The sequence below is a fragment of the Erpetoichthys calabaricus genome, chromosome 3 (assembly GCF_900747795.2).
Source record: "Erpetoichthys calabaricus chromosome 3, fErpCal1.3, whole genome shotgun sequence".
Taxonomy (NCBI): Eukaryota; Metazoa; Chordata; class Cladistia; order Polypteriformes; family Polypteridae; genus Erpetoichthys; species Erpetoichthys calabaricus.
Window position 1 is genome coordinate 279,176,521 of NC_041396.2, and position 16,528 is coordinate 279,193,048.

The 16,528-nt window shown below is 40.9% G+C and overlaps 2 protein-coding genes and 1 long non-coding RNA gene across 15 annotated transcripts in view; 2 read left to right on the forward strand and 1 right to left on the reverse strand.

Annotated features, from left to right (window-relative positions):
• The window catches only part of plscr3b (phospholipid scramblase 3b), a 482,910-nt gene that overhangs the window by 447,606 nt on the left and 18,776 nt on the right, over positions 1-16,528 (forward strand). For 3 of the 5 annotated variants that reach the window (XM_051924893.1, XM_028798419.2, XM_028798420.2), the window contains 5 exons: positions 2,208-2,284; positions 11,048-11,595; positions 13,218-13,260; positions 13,749-13,969; positions 14,140-14,301. In XM_051924893.1, the coding sequence (XP_051780853.1) occupies positions 2,272-2,284; positions 11,048-11,595; positions 13,218-13,260; positions 13,749-13,969; positions 14,140-14,301 (987 nt within the window). In that variant the 5' untranslated portion in view covers positions 2,208-2,271. The remainder of the gene's footprint in view (positions 1-2,207; positions 2,285-11,047; positions 11,596-13,217; positions 13,261-13,748; positions 13,970-14,139; positions 14,302-16,528) is intronic. The other 2 variants (XM_051924894.1, XM_051924895.1) reach the window with 2 other exon arrangements.
• The window catches only part of LOC114649013 (zona pellucida sperm-binding protein 3-like), a 238,557-nt gene that overhangs the window by 177,680 nt on the left and 44,349 nt on the right, over positions 1-16,528 (reverse strand). The window lies entirely within an intron of this gene.
• The window catches only part of LOC127527164 (uncharacterized), a 252,499-nt gene that overhangs the window by 176,635 nt on the left and 59,336 nt on the right, over positions 1-16,528 (forward strand). The gene's annotated exons all lie outside the window — the stretch shown is intronic.

The following is a 16,528-nucleotide window of genomic DNA, read 5'->3' on the forward strand; positions in this document are numbered from 1 at the left end:
GTGTATGTTAATTTAACTGGCTATTGTAAAACAAGGGAGCCTCTGCCCCCTGCTCGCTTCGCTCGCCTACCCCCAGCGTTGGGTATCCTGAAATACATTAGTCGAGGTCGTTTGTCTTGGAGCCGTGCCCGCTTTGCTTGCGGCATTTCAGACGCGCGTTGTAGGCGCCTGCGTTCATTGATTTTATCCAGGCGGGCTCGTGTTTGTATATCCGTCAGTCGAGCTCGTTCGTTTTGAACCCGTGCCTGGTTTGCTTCCGCAGTTTCAGACGCGCGTTGAAAGCGCCTGCGTTCATTGATCTTATCCAGGTGGGCTCGTGTTTGTATCGTTGAGCTGTATTGTGTTTGCATTCGGTGTAAAGCGTTCAGCGGTTTGTACAATCCCAAGCAGCACATTATTCCTAACTTCACTCCGCAGTAGTGCCACTCGCAATATGGCGGTGACGCCTGCGCCTTCCGCAGTAGTGCCACTCACAATATGGCGGTGACGCCTGCACCTTCCGCAGTAGTGCCACTCGCAATATGGCGGTGACGCCTGCGCCTTCCGCAGTAGTGCCACTCGCAATATGGCGGTGACGCCTGCGCCTTCACTCATTGTGGACCTGTGGGGCCTCCGTAGCCTCTTCCGTTTGAATCTGGGCTGCAGCGCAGAATCCTCTCTTTTGTGTGGCTGTGTCAGTAGTCGTTAGCTATGGGCGCATTGTTGCTTCATTTCTCCTCCACGTCAGTTGAGCTCTTTCGTTTTTGGGCCGTGACTCCTTCGTGCGTGGTGGATATGACTTCGCTTGCGGTTTATGAGACGTGCGCTGTACGCGCCTGCGCAGTATGTCTCATGGTCCCATCGCCATGTACCTGCGTCCATGCCATCCGGTTTACCATTCTCGGTTAGTAATATGGATAAACCCTGTGTGGGTGTTTGTGTGAGTGGAAACCTGCAAGTGTCTAGTGTCTTCTTATGGTTTGGTTCCTACCATAGTTCAACAATCTATTAATGGACAGATATTGTTGGGTTGCATTTATGTTAAAGTTTCAAACTTCTTTATTTTCCTGCCTGTTTAAACAATTCTTTCTTTATGTGTACTCATTATGTAATGAGTAATTTGTAAAGTTTGTGTTTGCCTTTTAGTTTTGTTACAGCGCTAAGTGTCTACACTCGGTGATATACCAAAATAATCTGAACTGAATTGAATTTTGCTTCAGCTGTTGAGTAGGATTATGATGTGCACGGTTCAGTTGTGGTCAGTGTTGTGCTGCGCCTGTAGGCTGAGATCTGTACTTCTTACTGAGCTGACAGGAAATGAGAGGGCTCTTAAACTGCATTGATTGTTGGGCTAACTGATTTCATCTAATTGACATGGGGAGGTTGATTTATATTTTATGCAGCAGGATGAGCTTCTGTTTATCAAGAAATCCATCTTTGTATTGTATAGCTACAAAAGGGCAGGCAACATATACTGTAATAAGCAATAATAAAAAGCACAATACAAAATATAAATATTCTGTAACCTCTGAGAATGTTACAATTTTAGTGAAATATGCAAATAAATGTAATGAAAAATGACTAAATAACAGTTCTTTAATTACAGGAAAAAATATTAAAAATTCATATTTTAATATTTTAAAACACACAAACCACTCATGGATCTCACCATTTGGATATTATTATATTATTATATATTGTAGGCGGAGTGGTGGCTCTGAGGCTAGGGATCTGCACTGGCAATCAGAAGGTTGCCGGTTCGAATCCCGTAAATGCCAATAGGGACTATGCTCTGTTGGGCCCTTCAGCAAGGTCCTTAACCTGCAATTGCTGAGCGCTTTGAGTAGTGAGAAAAGCGCTATATAAAATGTAAAGAATTAAAGAATTATTATTACAACTACAAAATATATCTACTAAGGTACATATATAGAAATACAGAATATTAAATACAGAATACAAGCAATACAGGAGAATCTTAAGGGAATATTGGATATGTTTGAAGAGTAAAAAGAGAATGTATGTGAACTGAACCACCTCTGTTTTCCACACACCCATCTGCGTGCAGCCCCATCTGCTGACTAAGCCCACCAAATACTTTAACTTACACACAACATGGCCCCTTCCCAGAAGGCCCTGCGCAACAGCCGTCGTGATGTCTAATGGGTTGCAGTGGAGGAGGTGCTGTCATTCTAATCTAATAACCTTCCCCGTGTCTTATTTTCTTGCAGTCCTACAGCTTGTGAAAACAGCAGCCAGGCCGTTACAGAGATATCCGCTGTGAAACACCGCACCATGTCTGCACCAGGTAAGGCCACAGCTTGGGTCCTTTTAGGGCACTGGATTGCACACAATAAAGTAGGTAATTTATTAAGGTTTTTGTTGCCTCTCCATGCCTTCCCAGGGGGAGTGGGGGAGTATATGGTATGACAGTTAAATTATTACTATGATTAGTAGTAGTGGTGGTAGTAGTAGTAGTGAGTATTTGGCTAACTCCTATGTCCAAGGCATCTTCCAAGATGCATCTCTGCTTTTTAAGAATTTCTTTTACAGTTGGAGCACTGGCATGTTTATTGACTTTGTCAGGGCCACACAATGAGCAAAAGATGGACATCGAAACAGCAGTCTTGGGTTTAAAGTCCAGTATCTTAATTCAGTATGTCACACTGCCTATTCATGAAGAACATTTTTAAGCAGGTAGGGACAGTGTTTCCAGGTTCTATTCCTGCACTTTGCCTTTTACTGTTGTTTGCTACAATAATTTTGTCAGTTTGCTTTCCATAAGAGGCACTAGGCACAATAAACTGAGCACTAATGGAAGACACAAGTCAGGCAAGCTGCAGTCTGTTGTGGTTTTAAAGGTCAAGCCAGTTTGAAGTGTGGTGCCACATATGTTGACCATGGAAGTATCTTTATACAGCATCTTTACTACAGTCCAGTCTGGAGTTACTGAGGTTGGAGCCTCCCCCAGCAAAATTATGGGGAAGACCCAGTAGCTGGGCACACTCACAATTATATACAGTATCCATACTCAATTACTGGTGGCCAATTTAAAACTTGCAGTTAACCTAACCTGTAGATCTTTAGGACATGGAAGAAGTGGATCCACTGGAGAACAAGCAGGAAGACTCAACACAGACACTGATCATATGCCAGATTCAAACTTCTCACATCTTCTACAACATGGTGTCATCCACCATCACAAGGTCATTCACAAACCAGCAGGGAGGAAGCATGGAGAAAATCCATCAATGAATCCATTCTTGAACCTGTTTAATGTAGTTGAGAGTTTTTATGTGGCCACTGTGCTTAAGGCAGACTATAACGGAGCACACACAGTCATCCACACTGAACCAATTTAGAGTCCCTAGTTAAGCATTCCTACATATTTGTGGGATGTACAAGGAAAAGTTTTGGGAGAACATTACCTGGAGACACTTGGAGAACATGTGAACTCCATACAAATGTTAACCAGGGTAGAAGCTGAATCCAGGATTCTGAATCTTTGGGGCAGCAACACACACAACTGTTCCTAAGTGTCACTCACTGTTTACAAAGTGGAAAGCAAGGAGCAAGTTGTAAATATTTAACATAATGACCAGTACTGTGAAATGTGACTCCTCTTATGTGCCTACTAGGGCTAAATTGATTGGCCATGACATTGTCCATCACTGATCAGCTGGATACATCATCAATTGGCTTCAAACATTTGCAGAAATTTATTCAATGTGCCAAACTGCAGCTGTCTTTTTTTAAATCTTTCATGCCTCACAAGAAAGCTGTCGGGAACTCGTATTCAGAGTAGGAAGCACGTGTGATTCCTGTGCTTAGCCAGTATTGTGCACTGTAGATGAGGGAAGGTAGCCTGATGAGTGCATCGTGCACAAAGTTTGAATGGGAAGAGCACAGATATAGTTGTAGCACTGCACTACTAAGGTGCTCGCAGACTTGAGTGCCTGTGGTTTCTCACTCTTTTAGTTAGCTCACTATCAATGAAATGATTGCTCACTTCACAAGTTGGAATTCTTTTGCTACTTTGCCAGGTTTGCCCCTTTTAAAGGGTTCCTTGAAGCTGCTCATTTGCATGATGGAATGTTGGCTCATACTGCATGAGATTTTCTGTTTTCCTAACCCACTTACCCAGGGCAGGGTCTCAGGGCAGCTTGACCCTATTCTTGTGGAGTTACAATTTACATGATCTGTGCATTGAAATTTGGCACCAGCCAAGGACTGTGGCAGCATAGTGGTTTGTTTCTTCTGAGTAATGTTTGAAATGGGACAATACCTATTGTTGTTCAAAGCCTCCAGGAGACATATAACCTCCACCACCCCCACCATTTCGCTATCATATACCAAGGGTATGCAACTCTGGTCCTGGAGGTCTGCAGTGGCTGCAAGTTTTTGCTTTAAACATTTTTTTTTAATTGGAACCTGTTTATTTACAGCTAAAGGAATACTTTTTTGGGCTTAGTTTTAGTAAACTTATTTGTTGCGATTCAGAACTCTTATTTGCCTATTTTAGTTTTGAACAGCTTCTTTAAGGTTATAGTTGTTGCCAGCCGTCAGTTATTAATGAGGTGCAGATGACAAAGGAAACACCAGTTAATGTGTTTCCATTTAAACCTGTGCATATGCATCATTAAGTATCTGTGTTAATACAATGTTTAAAAATAAATGAGAGAGAAGGGAGGGAATGACCAAGAGGTACAAATCTGTTCTGGACCTCAAAACAGATATGTTTAGAAATGTTATGAAAGTACTAACAAGCCATATAATTAAACACCAAGTTTCATTATGTGGTAAGCCTGGCTTCTAATTTCGAAACTGGTTGCAATGAAAAACTGCACCAAGTGCAGACCTCCAAGACTGAAGTTGAGTACCCCTGTCATGTACAAGGGACGTTCAAAAAGTTTCTGCACTTTTATATTTTTGTTGAAAACTGTAAAGGCGGGAAGAGTATTGGTCATGTCTGAGAGTGTCATGTGACTGGGTAAATTGTATCGCAAAGGAAGGTGACTGTAGAAAAGTGGTGTAATTTGTTTTTGAAATTCTTAATAAATAGGGGTAAAAAAAATGTTTTGAACATCCCTTGTACTATTATACATGTGCTCCCACTTCCATGGGGAAACCCGTCACCCCATCAAGTAAAAGTAGTGACAGATTTGGAGGAGGAACAAGGCACTGACTAAATGACAGAGTACTGCCTTTTAATATGGTTCCACTTCAAGCACTGCTTGTGGGCAAATATGAATGTAATTGTACTGTGTACGCAAGGTAATAAATAAAATAAACTGATTACACCATGTATCACAGCAGTGCCTTTACAGTTATTTGTAATCCACAAGTATCTCTCCAGCCAAGAGGCAGTGGTATTATACATTGTCGATGTTTTTAAAAACTTGAAAGTTAACCAGACCCTCTTGCCCCAGCACCCCATGCTTTGCGTTCATATATTTACTGTAGATTCCTGCTTAGCTTGGGTTCCACAACTGTTTCTGGCACCCTGGTGCTGAGTACTTTATTTTTACTTACTGTATTTATATTGTTAGCTCTTATGCGGTTGTAATAGATTCTTCCTTCCATCACATTATTCTTGAACTAACCTGATCCATTTCTGGCTGTTGAAGCTGTTCTGAAAGGTGCTATAATTATATAACATTCTCAAACCCACTTACCCCAATTCATGGTCATAGGAGGCCAGAGCCTATCCTAGCAATCTTGTGTGCAATTCAGGAAACGACCCTAGAGAAGGCACCAGGTTATTACAGGTCTAGTTGAGTCCACCCCACAATTGTGCTGACACAGGGCCATTTTGGAAATGCTAAATAAACTACCAAGCACATTGTTGGGGATGTGGAAAGAGATGCGTAGTACCTAGGGGAGAATATGCCAATTCTATGCAAAGAATAACTGGGTGCTGGATTTAAACCCAGGATGCAGAATTTATGAGGCAGCAGCACTGACCATTGCACGATTATAAAACCTATCATATATCTACATAATAAAACACTAATGTCTGTCCCTCCGAGCAGTCTGATTGGTCAGTTTGGTTTTTCCTGTTCACGAGAATATGAAGGATGTTTTCACAGTGGGAATAGTCAAAAAACAAACATGAAGCAAGCAACACACCTCAAAATGGCAAAGTCTGAGAAGCAGGCTTTATGGCAACATAATCTACAGAAGAAGCACTGGATAAGAAAGATTGACATACGCAGTGATACTCAGGAAAGATGTAGGACAAATTCTGAACAGTACACATAAGGCAAGATATTTCAAATATTTTTAAATGTGTTCTATTATCTGTCTTTGACAGGTAACATAGCCTGTAATATTATAATATTATACTAATACCTATAAAAAATATTGGAAAGGACTAACACTGCGACAATGTTGGCATTATGCAATCCATTAAAGGACAGTTGGTTGTACAGCAGCCGAACCAGAATCTCTGTCCTGAGTTGTACTTTCATGTCACCACTCTGCTTCGCATTGCTCCACCTATTAGACTCTGCTCCTTTCTGCAACCCAGCCTTCACTCTTCTACCATGTCTACTGCTTATGTGGGTTCCAAAGCATCATTCCTCACGCACCACAAATTCACCTTGCACTAAGCCCAGTGAGTTTTAGCAGCAGAGAAGTGCTATATAATTGCTTCTGAACAGGTAAGTGCTTTCCTTCTTTCTATTCCATGTGTTGCACAGGCTCCTTTCATGGGCGGCTTCTCAGGATGTCTTTGCCCCGTTTTACAGCCTACTGGCGCCCTTGCTGTGTCTTTCTGAAGTCATTCTGCAAATGTTTTATAAATGAGCATTGGCATTTAACATTTATAATATCCTTTTTCTGCACCATCTGTAACATATTAAGAGAAGTTGATGGGCGAGATTATAAAGGAGGAGGAGAAATGCAAGCATGGCTAATGGGGGCAGGGTAGAGAGAGAGAAATGCAGGCAGGTTCCTCCAAGGTCTCAAAATCTTGTTGCATATTAAAGTCACCCACACCACGCTGCACTCTTTGTTTTATCCTCGTTATTGGGCCGCTCCTTAACTTCTTGTGTATTCCTGACTTTTCACCCCAAACTAGCAGCTCCAGTCAGGTCAGTGAGTCAGAGGCTGGGTGTGGCTGGTTCTTTTTTACTTTTGTGCAAGACAAATGCAAAGTACACATTCTGAGTGTGCCTTACTAAGATATGAGGTGCATTCTGCTGGAAGAAAAGAGGCCAGTGAAAGGCAGTGTTGGGAGATGATCCAATACCATTGCACAGAATTACCCGGTAACTTCCCCCATTTTCCTGAATACTGATGCTCAAACATTATTTAATGAAATTATTTAATTGTAGGAGTTTCAAATTAGATAGAGAGTTTTCAATTCATATGAAATGATTCATATTCCCAAAAATTAGCCTCTTTAGGAAGAGATGATATTGAAGAAAGGGGCACACTTGAGTTGTTCCCTCCCTCACATTTTTTCATGTGGGCCTCCTTGGTATCATTGTAGTTATACAAAGTTAAGCACAATGGAGGGTTACATAATGGAAAGAGAACACCTCGGGGCCTGCCTAGTCTGGCAATTCTCCTAGCTACAGTTCTGCTCATAAGTTTACATACCCCTGGCAGAATTTGTAAAATGCTAGCAATTTTTGGAAAATATAAGTGATCAAACAAAACTATTTTTTAAAATTTAGATGTAGTAGTGAGGTGCAGCATTTTTCATCACAGAATTGTATGTGTCATTTAGTAATCATAATAACTGAAATGACAGATAGTCATGGGTATTTAAACTCTTGAATGTTTTTCCTGATAATACAGTATATACTCAAGTTGACATACACAGGTGGGCGGCACGGTGGTGCAGTGGTAGCGCTGCTGCCTCGCAGTTAGGAGACCCGGGTTCGCTTCCCGGGTCCTCCCTGCGTGGAGTTTGCATGTTCTCCCCGTGTCTGCGTGGGTTTCCTCCGGGCGCTCCGGTTTCCTCCCACAGTCCAAAGACATGCAAGTTAGGTGGATTGGTGATTCTAAATTGGCCCTAGTGTGTGCTTGGTGTGTGAGTGTGTTTGTGTGTGTGTCCTGCGGTGGGTTAGCACCCTGCCCAGGATTGTTTCCTGCCTTGTGCCCTATGTTGGCTGGGATTGGCTCTAGCAGACCCCCGTGACCCTGTGTTCAGATTCAGCGGGTTAGAGAATGGATGGATGGATGGACATACACAGATAGAGATGGATACTTGTTTTAGTGTAATTAGTGTCTGTGTGTAAACAGTCAATGGGTTTTTTTAGCTCTTGAGTAATCTTTGCACATTTCATCCAGAGCTGGACTGACTTTGCTGGCTGCTGAAGCATGGGGAAAATCAAAAGCACTGTCAAAAAATCTGCAGGCAGAAATAGTTCAACTTTGCAAATCAGGAAATGTATATCCAGAGATTTGAAAGTGACAGTCTGTATTATTCATGCTGTTATCAAGATGTGGAAAATTAAGGTTTTTTTAATACCAAGCCACAGTCTGGGAGTCCAATGAACATTTCAGATACAACTGGTAGGAATTTTTTTTTTTTTTTTGGAGAAGCCTATATTTCATTTGAAGTTTCATTTAGGGTTTTTCTTTGCATTACAAAATGGTAGGGCTGTTTCAGCTTGTACAACAAGGAGATACAGAAATGGGCTGCATGGCAGACTTGACAAAAATGCCATTGCTATACCAACACCCACTTACAATACACCAGACAGCACTTAAAGAATCCTCAAACCTCTGTAACAAAATCATTTGGGGTGTTGAGCTCAGAATTTAACTTTATGGTCATAACTTTAAACACTGTGTTTGGAAAGGAAACAATAAAGCCTATGAACAGCAGCACACCATTTCCACCATGAGGTGGATCTCTGCTGTTTTAGAGGTGTGTGACTTACATAAGCACATAGAATTTAGTCAAAATTGATAGCAAGATGAATGTAGCATGTTGGAAAATATTAGTGGAAAATTTGTATTTAACCATCTGGAAGCTGAGCATGGGGTACATTTTTCAGCCTGACAATGATCTGAAACATAAGCCAAGTCAACTTTCACTGGCTGCAACAGAAAAAGTGAAGGTTTTGGAGTGGCGATCAGTCTCCTGACCTTAACATCAATGAACCACTTTGGGGGATCTCAAGCATGTAGTTCATGCAAGACACCCATAGAATTTACAGGACTTATAGATTTTTTTTCGAAGAAGAATGGGCAGCTTTACTACGTGGGAAAATAAAAGAAAGTCATAAAAGACTGTAAGGTGTTTCTGATGCCATAGGGGAAAATACCTGATAATAAGAACTAAGGGTATACATTTTTTTTAAACAGGAATTATTTGGTTACAGGTTTCTTTAATAAGCAAATAGCTTTCGAGTTGACTAATTGTGTATAAGCTAAGGGAGTTGACCATTAGGAAATTGAAGGAATTACTGCTAAAAGTGGGCCTTTGTAGCCATATTCATTTCAATTGCATACAGATAAAAAAAAATATAAATTTCTATCAAAAACATGAGTTTCCAAGTGACTCCAAACTCAAAAAGTAGTGTATTTACTGTGTTGACTCAAAGCATACAACATACAAGATACAAAGCATTTTATCACTGACAATGTGAATCATCAGGCTACTTTTTAGCACCCTAACGTGTTAAAGTTTGGGTTTAAAGGCGATAGTGATGCCATTGCAGTTTATTTATGTTATTTATTAAAGAAGTTACAAACATTGAGTAACATTAAACGAGACAAAACTTACAAAATTAAAAAAGGGGATATTTTAAGAAAAGACTAAAAGAAAAAGTTTTTTGGAATTAGTGTATGTGAAATTGGAAATTTTAACACATTATATTACAATTTACATTTAGTTGAATTCAGTACTTTTTTACTGACTCAGACTCCAGTATCCCAATAATTACTTCTGACTCCACAGCTGTGCTTATGACCTTGTAGCTTGTGCAGAAACCTTTGCAAAACCAAAAAAAAAAAAATTAAAAACAATCCATGTTGGATTAAATGCGCACATTCCACAGCTTGTAACAACCCCATGATTAAAGCCATTAAAAGAGAGCACAACTTCACTGTTATTGGTCCATTCCCCAGTTGGCTCTTCTGTCGACTGTATGAGAGCATGCACTTGCCGTTCTACTGAGCTGCCGCTGAATGTACTGTGTCAGTGAAAAGTAAAAAAAAAAAAAAATACTCCGTCTTTTCCGATCCCTGTGTTGAGTTTAAATAGTATCTAACAAAAAGACAAAGAGACATGGTCTGAAATCTTTGTAGCACAATAACCCCCCTCTTCTACGCCATTGTGTATGCTAGGTTATAAATATTATAAACATTAATTTAGACACTCCTGTGAACCTGACCTTGGCTCTATACCATGTTTTGGCCATACACTTCAAGTCGCAGTCCGTCACACATCTAACATGTGTCTTCACTGTGTTGTAAGGCTACTAGACTACGCCTGAAATACCATTGCTATCAGGGCAGCAGCTCTCAGATTCTGGCTTGACCGTTCACAGGCTTTACATGCGACTAACTCCCAAGCATGTTGATATTCCCATTTTCCCAATCAAACATCTGTAAGTGATGCTTGTTATTATATTAAGAGGATAATGCAAGTTTCCATGTTTAGATTGCCAAGAACAAAATCAGTGAGTGGCTTAAATGGCACAATACCGCAATTTCGAGTTACTGATGGAGTAAAATCCATGGGCAGCCTGAACAACAGGATTCTGAAAGTTTTTTAATTGCCAAAGTGGTGCAATCCATGGTAGAACTGGAATTGATCAACATGATGCAGTTTTAAATTGGAGATTTGGAAGTTATCCATAAACCACCTCAGTAGTACAATGTTCTGATCGCTTATGAGTGATCCTTATAACATGGCAATGCCATCTCAAACTGAACCATTACACCTTGGCAGCCTATGAAATCTTACCACACTCTTATTGACTGTTGTGTCCTGAGGAAATATTTTCCGCATGTGTTCCCTTCAGCTCATCAGAAAAGTTACTGTTCTATGTGTTGTCAGTCAGTTTGATCTGTTTTTATTCATTTTTTTTTTCTTTCTTTATTGCAGGATATCCTTCTCCTCAACAGCCCCCATACCCCATGCCTCAGCCGGGTGGTTACTCTCTGCCCCCTTATCCTGTTCCACCTTCCAATAATCCAGCTGCTCCTGCCCCAGGATTCAGTGTGTATCCAGCATCTCCAATGCAGCCAGGAGGATATCAGCCGGGGCCGAATGCACCGCCACCTCAGGGGTATCAGCCGGGGCCGAATGCACCGCCTCCTCAGGGGTATCAGCCGGGGCCGAATGCACCTCCTCAGGGGTATCAGCCGGGGCCGAATGCACCTCCTCAGGGGTATCAGCCGGGGCCGAATGCACCTCCTCAGGGGTATCAGCCGGGCCCAAATGCACCTCCTCAGGGGTATCAACCAGATCCAACTGCACCACCTCAGGGGTATCAACCCTCACCTGGTCATCCAATGCAACCTGGCTACCACCATGTACCAGGAGGTTTCCAGCCAGGCCCTGCAGCCACTCCCAAAGATCCAAATGCTGTGGTCACCCCTTTTGCTACAGTGCCTGCTGGTGTTCCACCAGGACTGGAGTATCTTACACAGGTAGGCAATTGCTGTCTGTAAAAAAGCTCAATAAGTGGGGTAAAACTCTCATTATCATGGGGTTGCAGCTGGGATTTAATCTCTGCATGGCTGTTGCATGATGCAGTCATGCTTATACAAAAAATAACATACAGAGAATTGTCTGGTGTGTTGTTTATTAAGTGAGATTTTTTAAACCGTTTATTCTCATGCTTTTCAGTCTCCTACCAGCTTCTTTTTTTAAGTTTGGCTCCTCTGTGCCCAAAGGCCTGAAAACCAGTATTAAATAAAATTCCTCTGGTTCAGGAGAATGACAAAGCAGGATCTGCTAACAGATTATGCAAAATACAAGACTTCACTAACAAGACGACAAAAATGGTGGTGGTTGTTACTACTTTAATCTTTTTTTTTTTTTTTTTTTTTAATTATAAAGCCTTTGGTTGATGAGAGGTAGGACAATTTGAAGTCTTTCTAGAGTCATGGACTTTGCCTTTCACTTTCATAGTTCCTATTGGGTTTGAGTATAGCCAGAGTAGTGTTTAAAAATCAGTTAATGGTACAACTGTACATCCAAAAGCCGAGTAGTGGAGAAGAAAAATCTGTTCCAAATGCTCTTTGAATGGGGTGTGTTTAAGAAGCAGAAGGCTGTCTGTTTTACTAAAGATGCTGCTCACTAACTATTTAGCATAAATGTTTCTCTGTGAATCTTAAAAATTATTTTGTAAATACACATTTGTTACGTTGCAGATTCACGTCTTGAGTGTTATGTTTGGAGCAGTGTTAACGTGTGAAACGTTTGGAAGCCAGTGGTCTGTCGTTATGTCTCATCTCAGTCGATTTATATTTTTGTCTCACTTCCTGTTGTTTTCTTATATAGTGTCTCATTGTCTAAGCTATATAGTGCCTTTCACATCTGCCTGTGTCTCACCTTTCATATTTATTTATCTAAGCAATGGTTCCCAAACACAGCCCTGGGGACCCACTTTAGCTGAAGGATTATTTCTAACCAGATTCACTGCCAGTGATTAACAACTGATTTAATTTAATTAGCTGCTGTTTTACATTTATAAGACAATTGGAAATGTTTCTATTTTTGCTATGGCTTTAAAAGATTAACTATCTTGTTGTGTTTTCCCTATTATTTTGCCCTTTCTCCGTGTAGTATGCTCCCTTCATTGTATCCTAACAATGACAATTAAAAACAAGCAGAGCAGAAACTGAATGGTGAAGCGATGCAACTTGTTCAATTTCAGACCCACAAATTAGTAAATAATGGATTAAATAAGCAGAGTACCTGAAAAATCAGGATGAAAATATAAGTGTAAAAAAAAACATCCCCATATAACTGCTTAGTGCATTTTAATAAAAATGGGAAATGGGACAGATTTAAGTACAATTCCACAACAAAACACTTTATCTATCTACAGTTTGTAATAGTGCCTTTGATATTCATCATAATTAGTACATCTGTCTCACTATTATTAGGTTCTCTGTCTGATGGAAGTGAAATGTATAGCATTTTTGATTTATTTTTGTTTTTAAATTCCCTAGCAGTTGTGACCACCTTTTATGTGACAGATCATTTAGACTAAGACCAACATTTCATTCTGTTTTGATTATCGTTCCTTGCTTGCTCTCTTTAGATTGACCAGGTCCTCGTACATCAGAAGATTGAACTTTTAGAAGGTGAGATATTTTTTTTCTGTTTTTCCATGTTCCTTTGTCACTAAGATTTGGTTTGTCCTTAATTCTCACCTCAAATATTCATAAGCCCCAGACAACATGTCCACAGTCCAGTTTTTGTCTCCCAATATTTTGACATTAAAATGCATTAAGTGCACCTCGCTTGCTTACCACAATATTGACTAACTATAAGCCAAATTGCTGATCACGCTTTAAGAATAAAAATGGATTCCTTTGAGAATGACTCTGTTCCTCATCTTTTTTGGTATTCTTAGAGGCTGTATTACTTATTAAACGGGGTGAATAAATTTCAGTCTGACTTGGGTAGGCTAAGGTGCCTTTTATTGTCACTTGCAAGCCATGCGTTAGTGACTTCAGCAGGTGGCAAGTTACTCCCGCTGTGGAGGAGGTGAAAATGGACAAACACAGCCCTGTACATCTTAATGTAACTGGCAAGTTTGTAGAGTCTGAATTTAAGTCATCTTTCCTAGCTCTCATTGGATTTGAGACCAACAATCAGTATGAGATCAAGAACAGCATGGGCCAGATGATCTTCCATGCCCAAGAGAAGAATGACTGCTGCACACGTAATTGCTGTGGCTCCTTGCGCCATTTCAACATCAAGATCACTGACAACTTTGGCCATGAGGTCATTCATCTGATTAGACCCTTCAAGTGTGCCAGCTGCTGGTGCCCCTGCTGTCTGCAAGAGGTATTACAAAAGATTGTGCAGAGTTCATTGTTGGAAGTACAGAGATCCATGGGGGGGGGGGGAGGGGGGAGTTCTTGGCATGCAAAGCGAAGGTGAAGGCTTTTTTTCTAGAGTGTGAGACAACACATGAGGAGCGAGTCCCCTTGTAACTCTTGCTATTCCTTGGGCAGCTGGAAGTCCAATCACCACCTGGAACTACAATTGGGTTTGTGATCCAGAACTGGCATCCCTTCCTCCCAAAGTTCTCCATCCAGAATGCTTCTAAGGAGACTGTGATGAAAGTCGTTGGACCATGCATGGCCTGCAACTGCTGTGGGGATGTTAATTTTGAGGTAAGGAAAGAATGTTTACAGCATGAAGAGTGAGAAAAGGACATTATGCAGGTGAATGGGATTTAGAAAGTCCTTGTATATATGAAATGAGTGTCTAGAGAAGGGACCCCGAGAAAAGAAGTAATGTGGGTGGTGATTAAATTAAAAAATGATTTTCAAGTGCTGACAACATGTAAATTTGAACTTAAGTTGTTTTTATATCATGTTATAGAGGAACATCAGTTACTACAATGATCAGTGCATATACAGTGCATCCGGAAAGTATTCACAGCACATCACTTTTTCCACATTTTGTTATGTTACAGCCTTATTCCAAAATGGATTAAATTCATTTTTTTCCTCAGAATTCTACACACAACACCCCATAATGACAACGTGAAAAAAGTTTATTTGAGGTTTTTGCAAATTTATTAAAAATAAAAAAATTGAGAAAGCACACGTACATAAGTATTCACAGCCTTTGCCATGAAGCTCAAAATTGAGCTCAGGTGCATCCTGTTTCCCCTGATCATCCTTGAGATGTTTCTGCAGCTTAATTGGAGTCCACCTGTGGTAATTTCAGTTGGTTGGACATGATTTGGAAAGGCACACACCTGTCTATATAAGGTCCCACAGTTGACAGTTCATGTCAGAGCACAAACCAAGCATGAAGTCAAAGGAATTTTCTGTAGACCTCCGAGACAGCATTGTCTCAAGGCACAAATCTGGGGAAGGTTACAGAAAAATTTGTGCTGCTTTGAAGGTCCCAATGAGCACAGTGGCCCCCATCATCCGTAAGTGGAAGAAGTTTGAAACCACCAGGACTCTTCCTAGAGCTGGCCGGCCATCTAAACTGAGCGATCAGGGGAGAAGGGCCTTACTCAGGGAGGTGACCAAGAACCTGATGGTCACTCTTTCCGAGCTCCAGAGGTCCTCTGTGGAGAGAGGAGAACCTTCCAGAAGGACAACCATCTCTGCAGCAATCCACCAATCAGGCCTATATGGTAGAGTGGCCAGACGGAAGCCACTCCTTAGTAAAAGGCACATGGCAGTCCGCCTGGAGTTTGCCAAAAGGCACCTGAAGGACTCTCAGACCATGAGAAAGAAAATTCTCTGGTCTGATGAGACAAACATTGAACTCTTTGGTGTGAATGCCAGGCGTCACATTTGGAGGAAACCAGGCACTGCTCATCACCAAGCCAATACCATCCCTACAGTGAAGCATGGTGGTGGCAGCATCATGGTGTGGGGATGTTTTTCAGCGGCAGGGACTGGGAGACTAGTCAGGATAAAGGAAAAGATGACTGCAGCAATGTACAGAGACATCCTGGATGAAAACCTGCTCCAGAGCGCTCTTGACCTCAGACTGGGGCGACGGTTCATCTTTCAGCAGAACAACGACCCTAAGCACACAGCCAAGATATGAAAGGAGTGGCTTCAGGACAACTCTGTGAATGTCCTTGAGTGGCTCAGCCAGAGCCCAGACTTGAATCCGATTGAACATCTCTGGAGAGATCTTAAAATGGCTGTGCACCAACGCTTCCCATTCAACCTGATGGAGCTTGAGAGGTGCTGCAAAGAGGAATGGGCGAAACTAGCCAAGGATAGGTGTGCCAAGCTTGTGGCATCATATTCAAAAAGACTTGAGGCTGTAATTGCTGCCAAAGGTGCATCGACAAAGTATTGAGCAAAGGCTGTGAATACTTATGTACATGTGATTTCTATTTTTTTTTTTTAATTTGCAAAAACCTCAAGTAAACTTTTTTCACGTTGTCATTATGGGGTGTTGTGTGTAGAATTCTGAGGAAAAAAATTAATTTAATCCATTTTGGAATAAGGCTGTAACATAACAAAATGTGGAAAAAGTGATGCGCTGTGAATACTGTCCGGATGCACTGTAAAAAGTATTCACTGTGTTGGAAGTTTTCACGTTACTGTTATACAACATTAGATTTAAATTTGTTTTTTATAACATTGATCAACTGAAAGACTGTCAAAGTGAAAGAGATATATGCAAGTGGCCTAAACAATTACAAATGTAAAACACAGAATAGTGTACAGTGCATCCAGAAAGTTTTCACAGCACATCACTTTTTCCACATTTTGTTATGTTACAGCCTTATTCCAAAATGGATTAAATTCATTTTTTCCCTCAGAATTCTACACACAACACCCCATAATGACAACGTGAAAAAAGTTTACTTGAGGTTTGTGCAAATTTATTAAAAATAAACTGCGAAATCACATA